At 45.0% G+C, this 19,065-nt stretch overlaps 1 protein-coding gene across 3 annotated transcripts in view; it reads right to left on the minus strand.

The window, feature by feature from the left end:
* The window catches only part of PAPPA (pappalysin 1), a 255,257-nt gene that overhangs the window by 124,283 nt on the left and 111,909 nt on the right, over nucleotides 1-19,065 (minus strand). For all 3 annotated transcript variants that reach the window (XM_060100610.1, XM_060100612.1, XM_060100611.1), the window contains 2 exons: nucleotides 17,510-17,638; nucleotides 11,811-11,902 (listed from right to left, as the gene is read on the minus strand). In XM_060100610.1, the coding sequence (XP_059956593.1) occupies nucleotides 11,811-11,902; nucleotides 17,510-17,638 (221 nt within the window). The remainder of the gene's footprint in view (nucleotides 1-11,810; nucleotides 11,903-17,509; nucleotides 17,639-19,065) is intronic.

The raw sequence follows: 19,065 nt of genomic DNA on the forward strand, positions 1-19,065 counted from the left end.
AAGCTCCTTCATGGCCTCCCTGAGTGATGGCTCTGAACTTTCTGCTTGATCTCTTCCAGGGACGGGGTGCTCTCTCCTTGTAAGAACTAGGTTATTATTTTTAATAACCATAAGAATCGATACATATATTGATCACTTTCTGAAGAACAGGATCTGTCCCAAGCCCAGCAGATCTGGCACCCTCAGTGCCTTAGCGTGAACCTGACACATAAGAGGTGCTCGACAAATACGTGATGAATAAATTCATAAATGTATGAAAGACTGTATCACAGCTACCCTATAAAGTAAGGAACATAGCTCCCACTCCACAGCTGGCAAAAGAGGCTTGGGGACCAAGCCTGGAGCTAGAAGCGGTCCCCTGTGCTGCTGCGTCAGGTCAACGGGTCTACTCACAGTACCGCAGAAAAACCCTCATCCTGGACCTTTATATCAGCAGAGACCCCGCACCTGATCTTACTGAGCGCAGCTGTCCAGGAAGCTTTCACAGACTCACCACCCCCAACCAGGGGTTTTCCCACTCCTTCTGGGGGCCCCTCACACCGATCCCTGCACATCTTTAAGGACCACTGTCCTCTGGAGTCCTCCAATGAAGGACTTCTTCTTAGGCCAATTGCCACTCCCATCTGCATCCTGCCTAGTACATAGCTTTGTATGCAGCAGGAGCTTAATAGAGACAAACACTAGTGTGAGGTGGATCACATTTGCTTCCAGCTGTCTTTCCAGGACCCCTGAGGCTGTTGCCCTGAGGCCAGAGAAGGCAACCCTAGAGTTTGTAAGGGGAGCTGCAGACACTGGGTGTGGAATATTTTATCTTTCTTCCTGGCAAATTAAAATTGAAAATCCAGTCCCTTAAAAATTATTATAATTTCAGATTTTCTTTTTTTTATAGTTACTTTTTTTATTAGTTTCTGCTTTATAACAAAGTGAATCAGTCATACATATACATCTGTTCCCACATCCCTTCCCTCATGCATCTCCCTCCCTAGATTTTCTTTATCTTAATTTCTCCTTGGTACTTAATCAGTAGCAGCCAAGAAAAAAATCGCTTTTAGTTCTTCCTCTGTTGAGGAGTTAATGATCTGTAAACAAACACTTCAGACAGAGTTTCTTAAAGAGACCCTCGGATCCTTTTGTCATGTGAAATTCCTTTTGCACCTTGCGCTGTTTCCCCTTCTCATTATCTGTTTGCTGGTAGGCTCTTCAGCTCTTGAGAGTACACATTTTTATTAGATAATCTTAATGATGAAGAGGTAGCATAAATTAGTGGTTCAACCTGAGGGGTTTTTTTGTGTGTGTGTGTATAATTTATTTATTTATTATTATTTTTTTAACGTCTTTATTGGAGTATAATTGCTTTACAGTGGTGTGTTAGTTTCTGCTTTATAACAAAGTGAATCAGCCATACATACACATATGTTCCCATATCTCTCCCCTCTTGCATCTCCCTCCCTCCCACCCTCCCTATCCCACCCCTCTAGGTGGTCACAAAGCACCCAGCTGATCTCCCTGTGCTATGCGGCTGCTTCCCACTAGCTATTCCTTTTACATCTGGTAGTATATATATGTCCATGCCACTCTCTCACTTTGTCCCAGCTTACCCTTCCCCCTCCCCGCATCCTCAAGTCCATGCTCTAGTAGGTCTGTGTCTTTATTCCCGTCTTACAACCTGAGGGTTTAAGAGCCAGACTTCCAGGGCTGGAATCCCTTACTGGGAGCCTTGGTTAATTACTTAACATCTCTCTGCTTTTTCCTTATCTATAGGGTCAACACAGTTAGTCAAAGGAGTTAACAGAGGAAAAGCATTAAATTCATAACGAGCAATTTCTACTGTTATGACTACTATTTGAGATGAAGAGATGGAAGAGGGCTGGAAGCACATATCCATATATCATCACTTCTACTGGTTCAGAAGGTCTGGTATTTTGGAGGAGGGCGCTGGCTCCTCTAGTTTTGAAGTCGGGCAGTTCTTGGTCCAGATCCCAGCTCTACCACTTAATAATCACCTGCTTTAAAGAAGTCATTTCATCTCCCTGAGCCTCAGTTTCTCTTTGCCTAAAATGGGAGTAATAATCCCTGCCTTCCAGCAGCCCCGAGAAAATTGAAAGAGGAGAGAGGAGAGCCCTGTGTGTGGCACACTGCTGGCATGGGATGGGACACTTGCAAAAGTCTGTGTCCTCTTGTGTTGGTTTTCCAGCTCAATAAACATTTACTGAATGGAGGTCACTTTCTCAAAAGTCACTTAAACACTGGGGACTCTGCTGTGTCATCTGGAAAGCAGCGATGAGAATGCCTGGTTGTCAGGGATGCTGTGGGTTTGAAATGAGACAACGTTGTGGGTTCTTAATAAACATGAACGTGCCCCCTTCTACAGCCCAGGGAGGATCCAGGCCACTGTCTGAAGCTTTAGGCAGTAAGCTGCCTGGGCTCCTCCAGCCACTCTTTTCCACTTTGAAGTATCATTTGATTCAGTGCATCAGACAATGCCTGGCTCTAGCTGGATGCTGGGAACACAGGGGTGGGCAGGATGACTTCTTTCAAGGGTGAGGGAAACTGACGTGTACACAAAAAATGTGCGGAGTGAATATAATTACGGCTATGCTGCTACAGGCTGAGGGGCGAGATGGATGAGGTGATATTCTCACCTCTCTGTCTCTCATCTGCCTTGACCTCCCTAATTGGCTATTCTTTCACCCACCTACAGACTCATCCATCTATGCCAGCGGTTGGTCAGCAACTTTTCCTGTACGAGGCCAGATAGTAAATATTTTGGCTTTGTGGGCCGTACAGGGTCTCTAGGAACTACCCAACTCTGTTTCTTTAGTAGCAAATATCTAAACCAAGGGGCACAGTTGTGTTTCAGTCAAACCCGATCTACCCAAATAGGCAGCACCTGGGGTTTGGCCACAGGCAGTAGTTTTCTGACCCCTGATCTAGGCAAGCATGCATTTGTATCCTGTGCCCAGTACAGGGTGTGGCTGCAAGTACAGACAGCACACAGAGGACATGCCTTCTCCTCCTTTCACGCCGGAAGCAGCAGCCTCCCTGGGGTCCTCAGGGACCGGAGGAGTCGAGCTTGCGGGGTCCAGCCTCTTCTCTCCCCTCTCTCACTACCCTCCAGCCACGATGACTTTCTCTGACCCCCTCGAAAGCTCGTTCCTGCCTCGAGGATGTAACGGTCTGCACTTCTCGCAATCCTCACTCCATCACCCCGCTCCCCATCACCCTCATTTGTCCACTTCCTATTCAACCTTCAAGTCTCAGCTTGAATGTCTTGTCTCCAAGGAGGCCTCTCCTAGCCCTTCGACGTGAGGAGGTCCCTCACTTACAAACCCGCATGTATTTCCACTCAGTGGCATTTCCAACAATTACATTTAAATAATCATCAGTGTCATTTCCTTGGCCTCCCTGGCCTTCCTTGTTCACCGCCATTTCCCTTGCAACTAGCACAGTGCTCGGCACACAGCAGCCATCAATAAATGTGAAATAAATGGCATGACGTGACCCAGCAGCCAATCTGCACCATCCTCTGCCTGGTTCTGATGGCATATGTTAGAGCACACAGCCGCTTTATCCTGCAGACCACAGCAGTGGGGTTTCACAGGGTCCTGACTGCCCATCCATCATTTTATTTTAAGCACATTACTTCTCCGTCCAAAAAAGAAAAGGAGGCTACAATTAGGCCTACATCCCTCACTTGCTTAATATTTCAATTTCCCCCAGGGCACTCCCTTCAAGTGGAGATCACAGCTCATGAATATTGAATGTCTCTTCCAACCCACCACGGTCCCCAAGAAAGAGCAGAGAGTCAGGATCTAGGAAAGGCCCCTGCCCCCCAGGCCTCTCCCCTCTCCTGGGCTACCTCGGTCGTGACTGCACAGATGCAGATGCACATCAAGGCACCTGAATGGGCAGGTGGATTTCTGGTCACTTTAAATGCCACAAAGAAGCCCCGGTTCTTGGCTACCCAGATTCACCTGCCTTGGACGCTGCGTTTCAAATGCGCACATCAAAGTTTGGTCTTGATTCCTTGAATTCAGGAAAGCGCCGAGCCCTCCTGAGCCTGACCCCTCCCTGGGAGTCAGGAGGCCAACCCGGACGGAGGGCGAGAATTCCTCCCTTCTGGCATCTGAGGCCATCCTGTTTCTTTTCATTCCTGACTGGCCTCTCTGTGGGGTAGGCCTCCCGGGCTTCTAAAGGAGGTGGTAAGCCGTGGTCTGAGGCTGGATGGCAGGCTTGATCCTAACTGCTGCTGACTCAAGGGTGTTTGAATGCGTCCATCAGACCTCCCGGTTGAGGACGGCAGACCTTTGGGCCCACCCTGCACAGCAGCCTTCCGCCCTATCACCTCCCTTCCCGGCGTCTTTGTCCCCTCGGTGACCCCCTCTGACCCTCCGGGGGTAAAGGAATTCCTTTCTCCTCCCCAAGCCCTCATTTCTTTTAAAATGCACAGTTTAAAAACAATAACGATCTGGGATTTAAATTCTGGAAGTCGGGGCTGGAAGGGCCTGGGGGAGCTCATCTAGCTCACCCCCATCACGTTACAGCTGGGGAGAATGAGATCAAGGGGCCTCAGCCACTTCTCATGATGGCAAGATGTAGCTCAGGACCAGTATTCCCGGAGATGGACAGGAGGCCGTTGCATCCCCCGCAACTGAGATGGGAAGTGAGGAAGGGGAAGATAACAGAAGTGTCTACTAACTGCCAGGCACCGTGCTAGACACTCTATAGACGCTATTTCCATCTTTCTCTAGACATAACTGTGTTGTGATTATGTCCGTTTCCCAGAAGAGAAGACTGAGACTCAGTGAGTGGGTGGGAGATGCCCAAGATGACCCAGGTAGTAATTATAACCAATAGACCTTCGAACTCAGGCTCCTCTGTCGCCAACACATTGCCATGACAACGGGACAAAGTGTCAAACTCCTCCTAGGCTAAAAAACAGTGTGGCCATATTCAGTGGAGGGTGAGCTCTTAAAAACAAAAATACAACCCAAAACACAGAATGGCGCTAGGTCAAGGGCATGGGCTTTGGGCAGCGGAATGTTCATAGGGGGATAATAACCGAAGATTGTCGTCTTCATGACTCATGAAAAGGCACAGGAAGGATATATGCATTCACTTTTGTTTCCTGCTGTGTCAATGGCAACAAAGCAGAAATAGTGAAAAAGAGAGGCTATCTACTGCTTTTGGGAGGGTTCATCTGGATACTGGACACGGTCTTTAGAAGCAGGCAGATGGGATTTAAGGTCTCCTTCTCTGAGCCTTTTGCCTGTATGAGTTAGGGCAATTCACCTCAGTGTCCCAGTTTCCTCATCAGCAAAATGGGCATTCTTATTCTGACCAAATGGAGTTGCTGGAAGGGTAAATGGAATCATTTGAAAAAAGGGTTCTAAGCACAGAAGTTGGTACAGTTGGGTGCCTGATAAGTGAAATAACTTCATGGTTAAGTGCGCAGACTTTGCCTAGGTACTGTGAATCCCATCTCTGCTGTGTGGCCTTAGGCAGATTATGTAACCTCTCTGAGCCTCATTTTCGTTCCTCTACACTCCTGGGATAATAACATTATTTATCTCATAGGGTTCCTGGGAAGATTGATATAGCTTTCAAATGAATGATATTAATAACAATACTAATCACAGCATTAGCAAACACGTATATAACACCTACTAGGTGCCACTGTTTTAAAATGCTTTACCTACAGAGCCTCATTTCACCTTCACAACAACTGTGAGAAGCAGAAACTATTACTAACCCATTTCACTGATGAGAAAACTGAGGCACAGATAAAATGGGTTTGGGCCTGGCTTCTCACCCCAAATCCATGTTCTTAATCATTACGGAATGTGTCATCATGCCAGTACTAAGCATGTCACCCATGCTAGCTGACAGATCACCACCATCATCACCTTCATCACCACTCCCATGATTACCACTAACATTTCTCTTTTCTCCTTTCAAGACCTGTCTTCATGTTAAAAGAAGCTTTATTTCAAGAAGGTATTTTGGTGAAAGTCACTATATTTTCCACAGAGGGAGGTCTGAAGGATTATGTACAGCCAGGAGAAGTTTTATTTTATTTTTTTTCAATTTCAATTTTTTTTTTTTAAGGTGAGAGGTGGATCATCTCTTATGATTTCATGTTGTTAGAAAGAAAAATAATAATAAACGCAACTCCCAGCAGAGCCCATTCTTCCTCCGCTTCCACTCCCCCTCCCCCTACCAGATGCTGTTTTCCTTTTCAGTCACTGTTGTTCTAAAGTCTCATCAGAACATCCACCAAGAAGACATGGCGATTCATCTTCTTGTTTTCCTTTCTCGCCTTGGCTCAGAGCAGGCCAGGGCAGCCTGACAGAGGGGCCACAAGGCTCGGTGACCCCCGCCCCTCCCAGTGACTGGTGGGGAAGTGGATTGATCCCTCCTCCTCCCCCTTATCTGCTCACAGATAATTGAGTTATTGGCCCTGGCTCTAGGACAGGGCTGGAGATGCTGTGTCGGACCAGAGACAAAGTAATGTTAATGGCAGGGAATGGGGGAGAGGAGGGGAGAGGGGAGGGAGAGGGAAAAAGAGACAGGCAGGGAGTACGTGTGTGTCTGGGAAAGACAACGTGGAGGTCCGTCTGCTTTGTTTTCTTAACTATATATCAGCATCAAGCAGGATTTGAAACCCCAAAGCCCTTAAATGGATGTTTGACAGATGGAGGATTCCTCGCTGTCAGACACGGAAAGAAGCCTTAGGGCCCTCAGCACGATCACTCTCAAGTCACAAAGGGAGAAACTGAGGCTCCGAGGTGAGACGCAAAGCTGCAACCCAGGCTCTCAAGTCTGAGCTAAGACCTGGACCCAGCTCTCCTGAAAGACACAGGGTGCTAAATCAACACAGCATGAGAAGTCCTCCACAATCGCATCTCCTGTAATGGATTAAACGCCATCTCTGAGGGTAGCACGTTTCCAGCACCCGCTCAAGATATATTACTGAGTATAACCCCTTTTGGGGATGCTTCACATTTTGTCTGACTAATTTGACCATTACCTTCCCTCCTTCAGCTTTTATCAGCAGCCTGTCTGTAGTTTATGACTCAGTGCTTTAGAAACAGAATTCCCAATGCTGCGAACAATGCCTCCAGCCAGAGCCTGTTGGGATGGGGTGTGGGGAGTTATCATTTCACTGATACCACATTTCTTAACTGAAACTTCAGGCCTGGTGTATGTTATATTTTAAAAAGGGGGGAAAAGGACAAGATAAGTTCCACATTGCCAGGGATGCAGTCTCATTGCCTAAGAGGTCTTGTGGGTGGTGTTCCTTTTAACAAGCAACTTATTATGTGTTGGGGATGAGGGCTCTGGGGGTGGGAAAGTGGGAAAGGGAAGTCCCAGGGTGTTGCATAATAACACATTGGCACCTTGGGAATACTTCCGGATGTGTGGGCTCCTGCGAAGTGAATGAGAATGCCACCATAAATCTGTCACCCACCCTCACACTGGTGTTACCAAAGCCAGGGAAAACATCAGCCCGACTAAATGGTCGGTGACAAAAAAATAAAAAAGAAGAAAAGGAAGGGACGAAGAAAACATGGAGGGAAGGATGGAAGGGAATCATTCAGCTGGGGAGGCCGAGTTGCAGGGTAGAAAATGCTGAGGCTCTCCGTCTGGAGATGGGCTCGTAGCTCTATGAACTGTGTGACCTTGGGCAAATTCAGGCATCCTAGTAGGTCTCAGATCCCTCATCTGGACATAAGAGACCTCACATAGGCTCACATTAAACAAAGGTGCATGACATAAGGCATGCCACCTGGTGGGTATCCATACATGGTGGTTGTGGCTGATACTCACCCCCCCATCTCAACACACACTGAGCGAAGTAATGGTTAGTGTGCAGTAAGCACATGCAACTTGCTAGGAATGGGGCTGAACCTCATAGCATCTTATGACAACAATCTTCAGTAGGGATTCTAAGTGACAATCAACAGAAACCAACTTCGGCTAACTTAAGCAAAACAAGCAAACAAGCAAAATCTATTCAAAGCATATTGGATACTTATGGAAGACTCCCTAGGAGGGTTGGAAAGTGTTTTGAAGCCTGATTCCAAGCTCAGGATTAGCCCCCAGGACTGCTCTTGTGAAGACATCTCAGAGCTGTGGCCACACAAAGTCATTTCAGCACTAATACTAGATGCTGTCATTGGTACTTTGGAAACACAGGGGTTGTGGCTACTCCCACCATCTTCATCAAAATGATTTCTGCAGGGTCCCTATGTCTTCTGATGCAGTCTTGGGTTGGTGTGTATGATTGGGGGTCAGGGGGAAAGTGTAGGTCACATGCCCACATTCAGCTACAAGGGAGACTGGGAGGAGGAGATGCTTGCATGACCAACTTCTGTCGTGGGGCTCTGCCTTACTATTATTACAACAAGGAGAGTTCTTCCCTAAATCTAGGAAAGGGATTCAGATAATAAGTGTCCACAAATGTTGGTAAATATCTTCCACAATTAAGTCCCAGGACTGTTAACATTTTCTGGATGAGAACACTGAAGCTTAGCCAAGGTCACATGTCTAAGCCATGGTATCAACCCAAGTCAGTCTCATTCAAGCCTGTTCTCTTGGCTACCATCTTGATCACCGTCTTGACACATGCAGTGATGAGAACAACATCCGCCCCAGCAAAGCCTCCCACACTCCAGTCTCATTTCTCTGACTCATTAAACCTGGATCTTCTGGGAGCCACAGATTCACTGTCTAGTTTTCAACTATTCTTCTTTGAGGAAGATGCCTTTCTAGACTCAAAGCCATGGAGTTCGTCCTTGGAATACAGTTCCCAGGCAGTGGGATCTCTGGACAGACTCCTTTCTTCCTGGAATGTCCTGAATCTCTGTGTCTCTATAATGGAATTCTAAATGGTGAGCTGGAGGGTGCACAGCTGAGGTCCTTCCTCTAACACAACCAAACTCAATACGCAGGGGGAACAGACAGCCTTCCCTGGACACCATCCACACCACCGACAGTTCTGTATTCCATTCCATTAATTCATTACACGAATTGTGCCACAGTAGTATGTTCCTCGCTCACCGCCAAAGCCCTACAAGACCAAGAGCTGTCCTGTAAAAACTATCTTGCAGGAAGCTCACCACAGCAAGCTCTGGAGTCTGACTCTCTGGGTGAAAGTCCCAGCTCTACCACTTCACCGCATATCCTTAGTTCACTTCCCCATGCCTCAGCCTCCTCTTTTGAAAAGCAGGCACTAAAAGGGTCGCTAGGAGAATGAGAGTTATAAATGTGCTCAGCATACAATAGGTGTTCAGTACATATCAGCAGCAGCGGCAGAACACTTATAGGATGTACTACAGAATAACAGTATGTAAAGTGGATCTGTGAGGCTCCAAGTCTCATCCTCTTGGTAACTCCCTCATCTTCACTCCTCTCCTCTTAAGCCTTTCAGTTAACACAGCTTGAAAATCATGATCTATTCCAGTCATTTTGGCCAAAGTGTAGGTGGGGAAGGAATCCCCAAAGAGCTAAAGCAAGATAGGACTGGACTCACAGTCTCCTAAGCCTTACCACTGTATGTATAAAACTCAGTTATTTTTCTGAGAAATCGTGAACCATGTCGTAACTTTCACCTCCTCTTTGCACTAGGCTCCAGCAACCAATAGTATCAACGAACCCCAAATCCGTGGACCAGCAAATGTTATCTGTAAAGGGCCAGCTAGTAAATATTTAAGGCTCTTTGGCCCACAGGGTCTCTGCTGCAACCCCTCAATTCTAGGGTCATAGCAAAAAAGCAGCCATAGCTAATAAGAGATGGGTGTGCTGTGTTCTAGAAAACTTTATTTACAAATATAGGCAGGAGGCCAGTTCTGGCCCAAGGACTGTAATTTGCAGATCTGTTCCATGGACAGTACCATATCCTAACTTAACCGCATCGTACCTTCTTCCCATAAGCGCTTAAGTCACATGCCATCTTAGGGCCAGTAAAATAGGTGGACATCTTCCAGCAAGATCTGACGGTAATGTTGGGTGTCATGAGGATGATGGTAGGGGCAGGAGTTGGTTCAAGCAGAACTCACGATTATGAGAAATCGTCACTCACTTTGGAAACCGTACAACAGAAGTGCAGATAAGGCTCTGAGAGACCACCTAACCCAATCCTTTCAATTTACGGGAGGTAAGCTGAGGTCCAGTCTAGGGAAGTGACTTGGCCAGCTTCAAGCAGCAAGTTCTCAGCACAGCTGGGACCAGAGATCCTGGTTTTCTTAAATTTAGCCCAAGGCTCTTTCCACCCTACCACTAGGCTCATATCAAGGTTTTATTATGAATCATACTCAAATCAACAGAGAAGAGAGAAAAAAAAATCTTCTGCCCTTTAAAAACCCAAGGCCCTGACTGGAAACTGTCCTGTTCTTCCTCCCTCCATATCTCCCTTTCTTTCCAGCCACGAACAGTTTCGGGACACCTCTATTGTGCTGCTCAGCCCACACTTGGTGCCAAGGAGATAGTAGGTGCTCAATAAATGTGTCTGAGAATGGAATACAAGGTAAATGATACATGGTAAAAAACCTCACAGAGCTCACAATAGACCAGGGGAAGAAAGGTCTAAAAGCTCGCCTGCAATGTGCTGCAAACGCGAGGAACTGATGACATTTCCTCCCCTTTAGTCCTCCTAGAAAATTGCCTTTCAGTGAGAAATCTTCCCACTGACGTTTTCATCCCTTCCTTAGATGGAACACCTCTCTCTTTTGTACTTGCAAATGAATTGTGATTAGTTTTCACCTCCAGCCCAGGGGATTAGCCAGGGGACCTTTGATCTTCAGGTATCGATTTGCATCTTAAAGGAAGCATGATCTCATCTGGGCCAGCTCAAAATTCCATCCCTGCCCCCCAGCCCCCGTCTGTTTACCAGCCCCAGGCTGACCAGGGCCTCCCAAGTGGGGCTAAAACAACAAGATCAGCCAGACTCCTAGGGAAGGCAGAGGAAAACAAATTTCCCATCTGACTCCATAAAGGTGGGAAAAGGACATTTGCTTTCTAAACACAGGCTGGTCTGCTGGTCTGCTATTTCTCTTTCCTCAAGTCAGAGACTAGATCCTGGCTAGAGGTTGTATAGCAAAATGAACTGAGCTTGTGTGTGAGAATCGGACAAAATCAGGTTTCGAGTCCTGGTTCTGTCTTCAATCCTAACCTGTGTGATTCTGGACATATTTTATAATCTCTCTGGCTTTTGATTTTTCTCACCTCTAAAGTAAGAATAAAAGCCTTAAAAATCTATGCTAATAATTGTCCTGGAAGTTGGCATGAAGAAGAGCCATAATGTATGTAAGGTAAAGCTTGATCAAAAGGGTTGCCCAGGGCTTCCCTGGTGGCGCAGTGGTTGAGAGTCCGCCTGCCGATGCAGGGAACACGGGTTCGTGCCCCGGTCCGGGAAGATCCCACATGCCGCGGAGCGGCTAGGCCCGTGAGCCACGGCCGCTGAGCCTGCGCGTCCGGAGACTGTGCTCCGCAACGGGAGAGGTCACAACAGTGAGAGGCCCGCGTACCGCAAAAGCAAAAAAAAAAAAAAAAAGGTTGCCCATCATCACCATCATCTAGGAGGTCATAAGCTCCCTGAGGGCAGGGATACCTGCCATTTGTTTGTTTCCACTGCTGTATTCACTAGTACCTAAAACAGTGCCTGGCCCCCTAGGAGGTACTCAATACATATGTGTCATATAAAGGAGGGAAGTATCATTTAGTTATAACTATTGCTGTTACTGTAACTGACTAACCATTCTGCACTGTCCACTTCTCCAGCCAGGCCCAGAGAAAGGACAAAGACTTACCGATGCAATTGAAGGAAACTTCCTGTCGGCAGAAAAGGGAGCAGCCATCTCCGTTGATCTTATTCATGTCATCACATTCTTCACCTTGGCTTCTGCAGAAGGGATATAGAGGGGAAATTTGTCAGATCAGCTTCAGACCCACAGCTGGACATGGAAAAGTCCCTCTCCGGGGCCATGAACTTTCTGGTGAGGCCTCGGGCAAGTCCCTTTCCCTGTCTGAGTCTCCTGTTTCTTCCAAATGAGATGCGTACAAGGTGAATTTGTGAGATTCTATTATGTTTGCCTTACTGTGTTTCTGGTGACAAAGTAGAATTCCTGCTTCAAACCCATTTGCTGAGATCTCCTTAGTTAAGTTAGCAAGTCAGATGGGAGTAACGGGAGGATGACTGAATGAACAAACGGATGCACAGACTTTGCTCCGGTGTATCTGGGAAATCTCACTTCCATTTTATTTTTTAAATTTATTTATTTTAAAAATTTCATTTATTTCTTTTTGGCTGTGTTGGGTCTTTGTTGCTGCACGTGGGCTTCCTCTAGTTGCATTGAGCAGGGGCTACTCTTCGTTGTGGTGCGTGGGCTTCTCATTGTGGTGGCTTCTTTTGTTGCGGAGCATGGGCTCTAGGCACGCGGACTTCAGTAGTTGTGGCACACGGGCTCAGTAGTTGTGGTGCATGGGCTTAGCTGCTCCGCGGCATGTGGGATCTTCCTGGACCGGGGTTCAAACCCGAGTCCCCTGCATTGGCAGGTGGATTCTTAACCACTGTGCCACCAGGGAAGACCCATCACTTCCACTTTAAAATTGAGGATTTGAAGGAAATTTTGGAGTCTCTAAAGTATAAATGCTGTTCTTCACTATGCCCTGCCTTAGCCCTATCCCCATACCCCCAGTGCACTTAAAGGTAAAGATTTTTTCCATCCACGTGTTCAGGTTTGATCTTCCTTAGATCAGAAAACACTGCCTTCTCCATTGGGTGTGTCATTTCATAGTGTCAAGAACTCTAAGGCCTGTGTCCTATGCTGTTAAGAAATAAAAATGCCTCCTCTCGTTTTTTTTTTAGGAATTATTTCCATCACCTAAGGATGATTCTGCAGTGGTTAGGATCGGCAGAAAATGAGCAATGCTCTCTGAATTGGACCTAGGGAAAGAGAAGGAGGAGTAACAACTGAAAGTTTGGATGGGTTACCACTTTCTGGAAAACTCCCATCCATTAATTAATTAATTTATTTATCTGCATTTTGTCTGCGTTGGGTCTTTGTTGCTGCATGCGGGCTTTCTCTAGTTGTGGTGAGCGGGGGCTACTCTCCGTGGCGGTGCATGGGCTTCTCATTGCAGTGGCTTCTCTTGTTGCGGAGCACGGGCTCTAGAGCGCAGGCTCAGTAGTTGTGGCGCACGGGCTTAGTTGCTCTGCGGCATGTGGGATCTTCCCAGGCCAGGGCTCGAACCCGTGTTCCCTGCATTGGCAGGCGGACTCTTAACCACTGAGCCACCAGGGAAGTCCCTCCCATCCTTTTAGTGACAGAAACTTGGGTTTAGAGCCCCATGTTCCAAACTGTGTGATCTCGGACAAGTCCCTTAATCTCTCTCTCTCTCTCTCTCTCTCTCTGATATTTCTATCTTTGACAATTTACATCAATTAAAATAAAAAATAATTAAACTTTCCATTCCTTAGTCACAGTAACCACATTTCAAGTCCTCCATAGCTGGATGTAGGGAGTGGCAAATATATTGGACAGCACAGAACCTATTTCCAGTATTGTAGAAAAATCCATTGGACAGTGCTGTTCGGGGCATTGAATCTCAGTCTTCTCATGGGCTAAAATGGAGATAATTACACCTACTCCTTAGCGTTGGTGCAAAAATGGAATGTAACTTAATGCGACTGGCCCGGCGTGCGACATACAGTAGATGCTCAGAGAGTCACAGTTCCCATGCCCACCCACCTGTCCTGGGAGGTCTCCGCAGAGTGTGTGGCAGTTGCCCCTTCATCCCCAGAGACCAGCTGGGACCTGTCCCAGCATGGAAGAAGCCTCAGACTTTGCCTTTCACCCGGGCAATTACACTGGGAAATGTTTGTTGCTTTTAGGAGGTGTCAGAGTAGCAGGATGGTGCCTTGTAATCAATCCTTACAATAACTAGGACATTGTATTGATCTCTGAAGAGCCACCCAATTTCTCTCCTGTCTGCAAACCCATGAGAAAAGAATTCTGTTGATATATTCCAAGCTGGGCCCATATTCGAGTCTCTGCCAGTAAACCTTGCACACTGGAAACTGGTGGTGGCCTTGTGCTTCTTAGCTATTTCATGGGTTATCAGGGGAGAGATTTTTTTTTTTTTAATTTTTTTAACCTGGGCTGGTTTCCCTAAGCCACAAAGAACACTTCTAACCCGTTCCCTCACCACCCAAACAATATGTTCTATTGGTTTAAGCAAAACATTAGGGTCACCACAAATATCTTCTAGGCATGACAGATCTATCATTAGATAGACAGGTTCTGAGAAACCTTCTCTGACCTCCCAGGCTGGAGTGGGTGGCCATCTTCTGAGTCCAAAGACAAGGGGCTCCATCTATCAGAGCACTTGTCAAACTGACTGCCTTTGCCTGTTACTTGAGAGCACTCTATCCTAGGATGTGACAGAGTCTTTGTCATCCTAGCACCCTGACTCCTGGCACAGTGTCTGGGACAGAGCTGATAGCACGTGGTTACTCCTTTACCTGTTAGTTTTGCAGGGCTGTCAGTCACAGCAAGGCAATGGTAAATCCAGATGTGAACCTGGGTCCTGGGCTCACATCTTGGTCTTGCTCCTTCCTGGGTGTGTGAGCTTCAGAAAACCATTTTAGTCTCTGTGTGCAAGGTGTCTCTTTCATAAAGTATGGTAATAAGACCTATCTCACGTGGTTTTTGGAAGGACTCAAGGAGATCATAATGTAGCACAGTGCCTCCTGCCTAGTAGAGTCTCAATAAATATTTATAATTATCATTATAAGACTCATCCAGTGCTTTCATTCATCAGGGCCCTCACTGAGTGTTGAGTCTATCTGTATTTATTTGTAAATTCCTTTGCATATGTACAGTAAATTAGCATGTATCATCCCATGAAAAATCCAGTTAGCGAAGACGGCATCCTTTCTTTCCTTCAAAGTTTATTTATTTATTTATTTATTTTTTTGCCTAGGGAATCATCCATAAGCTGCATTCAGTTTTCTGCAAAGTACGTCAACAACTATTTGGTACCTGCAGGTCATTCAACACGTATTTGATGTCTATGCAGGATAGTAATTCTAGGTAAAAAAATACTAAAAATCTTTGTTAAGAATACTATTTAAATTACTACTACTAGTACTACTAGTAGTAGTTTTAGATCAGTGAGAAGAATACTATTGTTTGCAGTGTTTTACCAGTGTACCTATATCTGATTCGAAAATGGATAGACTGAACCATAGATCAGTTCCTACATCTAGTGAGTTTCTTTTTTTATTCCTCGTGCTAAATTAGAAAATCCCAAATCACAATTATGCGTTGTCAGCAATGACCGTGACTGTTCCCTGGATATTCTGGATATGCAGCTCAATCTTGTACCCACAAGTGATAGGGCACTTTCCCTGGAGATTGTCTTGCTCAGGGTTCCATCAGACAACAGCTGCATCAAAAGCTAGACATCGATGTCTTAATGTGGGAGAAAACAGTGACTATCTTCCCTTTGCCCACTTTTGTTACATTAAGCACCAGAAACCATATCTTCATGTTTGGTTGTTGCATTTGGAGGAGGATCTTAAGTACACATGACAGCACGTCATCAATTTCATTCTCTGACAAGCGAGGAGTTTTATCTTCTATGCTTGAGGAGTCAAATTCTTGGCTATCAGGTGGTTTGCATCACAATTCAACCCTTAAAGATCCTTATATTATCTCCTCCGTATGGAAAATCTAGATAATTCAGCTTTGAAATTATGGATGCAGGACATTTAAGACATGAATATATATCCCTGAGATACATCACTTCAGCAAGCCACTTGAAATTGTGCAAATAATCATTACTGGCCTTTATCGATGTCAACATTAAAAAAAAGTCATTCGTTATTTCAGAAACTTGACTTAGTACCTTTCTTGTAACAGCTGGCATACTTCAGTGTGTATGGGGGTGCAGAATCTTACACATACTGTTATCTTTTTGCACAGTAAGTTGTGCAGTTGTAACTCACTGGCCCGCATCTGATCATATTCTCGACATCTACTTTTCCCTTCAATGCTGAGTCACGATCAGAAAGCAAACTGCTGGCCAATAACAGATGTCTGTGCAGATGGGTATTCTTGTACAAACTCTCTCCTTGCATCACTGTGTCATCCTTGCTGTGTTCCTATCTGGTCCTTTCATTCCATAGCAGGTTTCCAGTGTATATTACACACCACAAAATCTTCAGCACCAAATTAAGTTGCTCTTGACCTCAAGCACTAGTGTCAATGATAAACTAAAAGAAATAGTCACCAAGCCCTTCTCTTTCATATATGAACTATACCTATGAGCCGATTCATGTTCTGTACATCAGTGGTTTCATCCAACTGTGAAACAAATTCTCTTTAAGTGCCCCTCCCCCTACAGAAATAGTCATTGCAATTCCATGTTGCAATATTACAGATATTATGTGACACCCAACAGTGCCATTTAATAAAGGAATTTTGCCAATAGCTTGTTGTGTCATCTCCATACGTAATGTTTATCATTAAATCTGCCAATAGTTTTAAAAGTCCCTTAGCAATAGTGTGACTAGTAACTATATTCACAATAAAGAACACAATTTTAGCAATAAGGAACTTAATTGTGCATGATTCTTGGTCTCTTTTTCATCTCTAGGGAGAAAACCATTCAATTTAGTGACCGAAAATACTTTTGTGCTTATTCTGGAGGAAAAAAACCTCAAAGATTTACTTTTTTTTTTCCCAACAATGCAAAAGTCTTGATGGCTTCTTGCAACTATTTCTCAGTTGCATAACATCTTGCCCTGTGGACAGGGGATGGATGGACTGATGATCCAATAAAATCCATTTTTTAGACACACAGCTTTATATCTTCTAATCACACTCTTCCTTTTTTGGCTGCTCGTGTGGAATCCTTAACACTTGCCTCCCTGAACTTATAATCACATTCAATATTCACTCTGGAGTACTGTTTACTATTACGGTTTCAACATTATAGAGAGTTGAAATGTTTTGCTGTTTTTATAAGGCTCTGACCCAGTTTGTAAATTGTTGATATAACACAACAGAAATAATAAATAAGCATGCAGTTTTAAGAAATGTAAATGGTAACCAGCAAAGAATGTAAAAGTGTTTTAACCTAGGTGCACTGTGTCCTGTTAAGTGAATGTGGCCTGGGGTGGAAAAAACTAATAGAATCTTTGTAGTACACATAAAACAACTAGGAACAAGAGCATACTGGTAGTAAGTGCATAATGGTAGCTCTACGGAAATCTTATATTGTATTACATGCTTGAGAAACGTGTTTGTTCAAAAAAGAATCATTGCTTTTTCTCTGAGGCCAGCGAACTGCTTGCAGACAAATTGGCAGACTGCTGAGGATCCCTCGAAACTCACAGCTCAACCCTGAAGAGTATCCCATAAGCTCTTCTATTTGGCACCCTGACCATGTCTTGGCCTACTTAACATCACTCCCACTCCTCTCTTTAGTTAGGCCTACTTACTTCTGGATGATGCCATCACCGCAGTACCCACTTCCATGGATGTAAGTGGCAGCAGGTGATGGCTCACTCTCTTCGTTTCCTGAAATAGTGATGACCCAGTACTGGTACACACTGCCAAGATTTAGATCCCTGGAAAACATAAAGAAGACTATTAACTATACAGATGCAAGGCTGGGGACAGACAAAATGGATCCCCTTGAGTACATGTCTACCGGTCTTGCTTGTTTTTGATATCACATGCACATTTAATTATCCAATAATTTTATTTTATTTTTTTAAATTTTACTGAGGTATAGTTGATTTACAATGTTGTGTTAATTTCTGCTGGACAGCAAAGTGACTCAGTTATACATATATATATTCTTTTTCATATTCTTTTCCATTATGATTTATCACAGGAGATTGAATAGAGTTCCCTGTGCTATACAGTAGGACGTTGTTGTTTATCCATCCTATGTATACTAGTTTGCATCTGCTAATCCCAAACTCCTAATCCTTACCTCCCCCACCCCCCTCCCCCTTGGCAACCACAAGGCTGTTCTCTATGTCTGTGAGTCTGTTCCTGTTTCATAGATATGTTCATTTATGTCATATTTTAGATTCTACATATAAGTTAGTTATCCAATAATTTTTAATGTCTACTGTGATTAAGGCACTCTCCCATGCATGATGGACTACACTAAAATGTAGCATCTAAATGTCACTAAAATGACATAGTACCGTGAATATTACTAGGTACTTTTTATCTTTAATTTAACCCTTACACTAACTCTGGTGGATAAGAACTGTATGGTATGTGGCCCATAATGAAGGTGTTTGGGAGAACGCCATCCAGGAAAAAATAAATGGGAGAAGCAAAGGCACAGAGGTGGGAAAGTACCATGCGAGATTCTGTGGGCACTGTCTGATCTATTGCCCTCTTTTTAAGATCTGAGCAGAAACCCCATTACAAGCAAGCAAGCCCTTTCCTTACGTTTCACATCCAGTGATTCTCCACCTCCCTGCCACTTGCTTCTCCCTGTGCCTCTCACTCTTGACTAAAATAATAGCAGCGTCTATTAATTGAATGTCAGGACTGGGGCTAAGCACTTTCCATGTGTTTTCTCATTTGAGAACCAAAACAATACTACATGTGTACTAGTCGTTTCATGTTTATTTTACAGATGATGGATCTGAGGCAGAGAGAGATTAAGCAAAATGCTTACAACCATATGACATTAAATTATATTCTGCGGTCTGCCTCCCTAATCCCTAGTTCAGGTTTAACAATCTCACTCCTTACAAAGGGGCATCTTGTCCTGGAACCGCAATTCCAGGCATTGGTTCCTGCTAGCTTTCCAATCTGCCTAGATTGCATCCCTCCTTTGCTCTCAAGACCTCCTAGAGCAATGCCTGTTCTACCTTCCTCACACTCAACCTTACACCAGATTACCTCCCTCCCCGTCTTATCCCCTCTCATCTCCCTGCTTGAATTCCCCTGCCATCAAAGGAATCTGGCTACTGCCAATTATCTTCCAAGGCAAAGATACATTTATCCACATGACCAAATCACCATC

This window comes from Mesoplodon densirostris, chromosome 6, assembly GCF_025265405.1.
Source record: "Mesoplodon densirostris isolate mMesDen1 chromosome 6, mMesDen1 primary haplotype, whole genome shotgun sequence".
NCBI classification, from domain to species: Eukaryota; Metazoa; Chordata; class Mammalia; order Artiodactyla; family Ziphiidae; genus Mesoplodon; species Mesoplodon densirostris.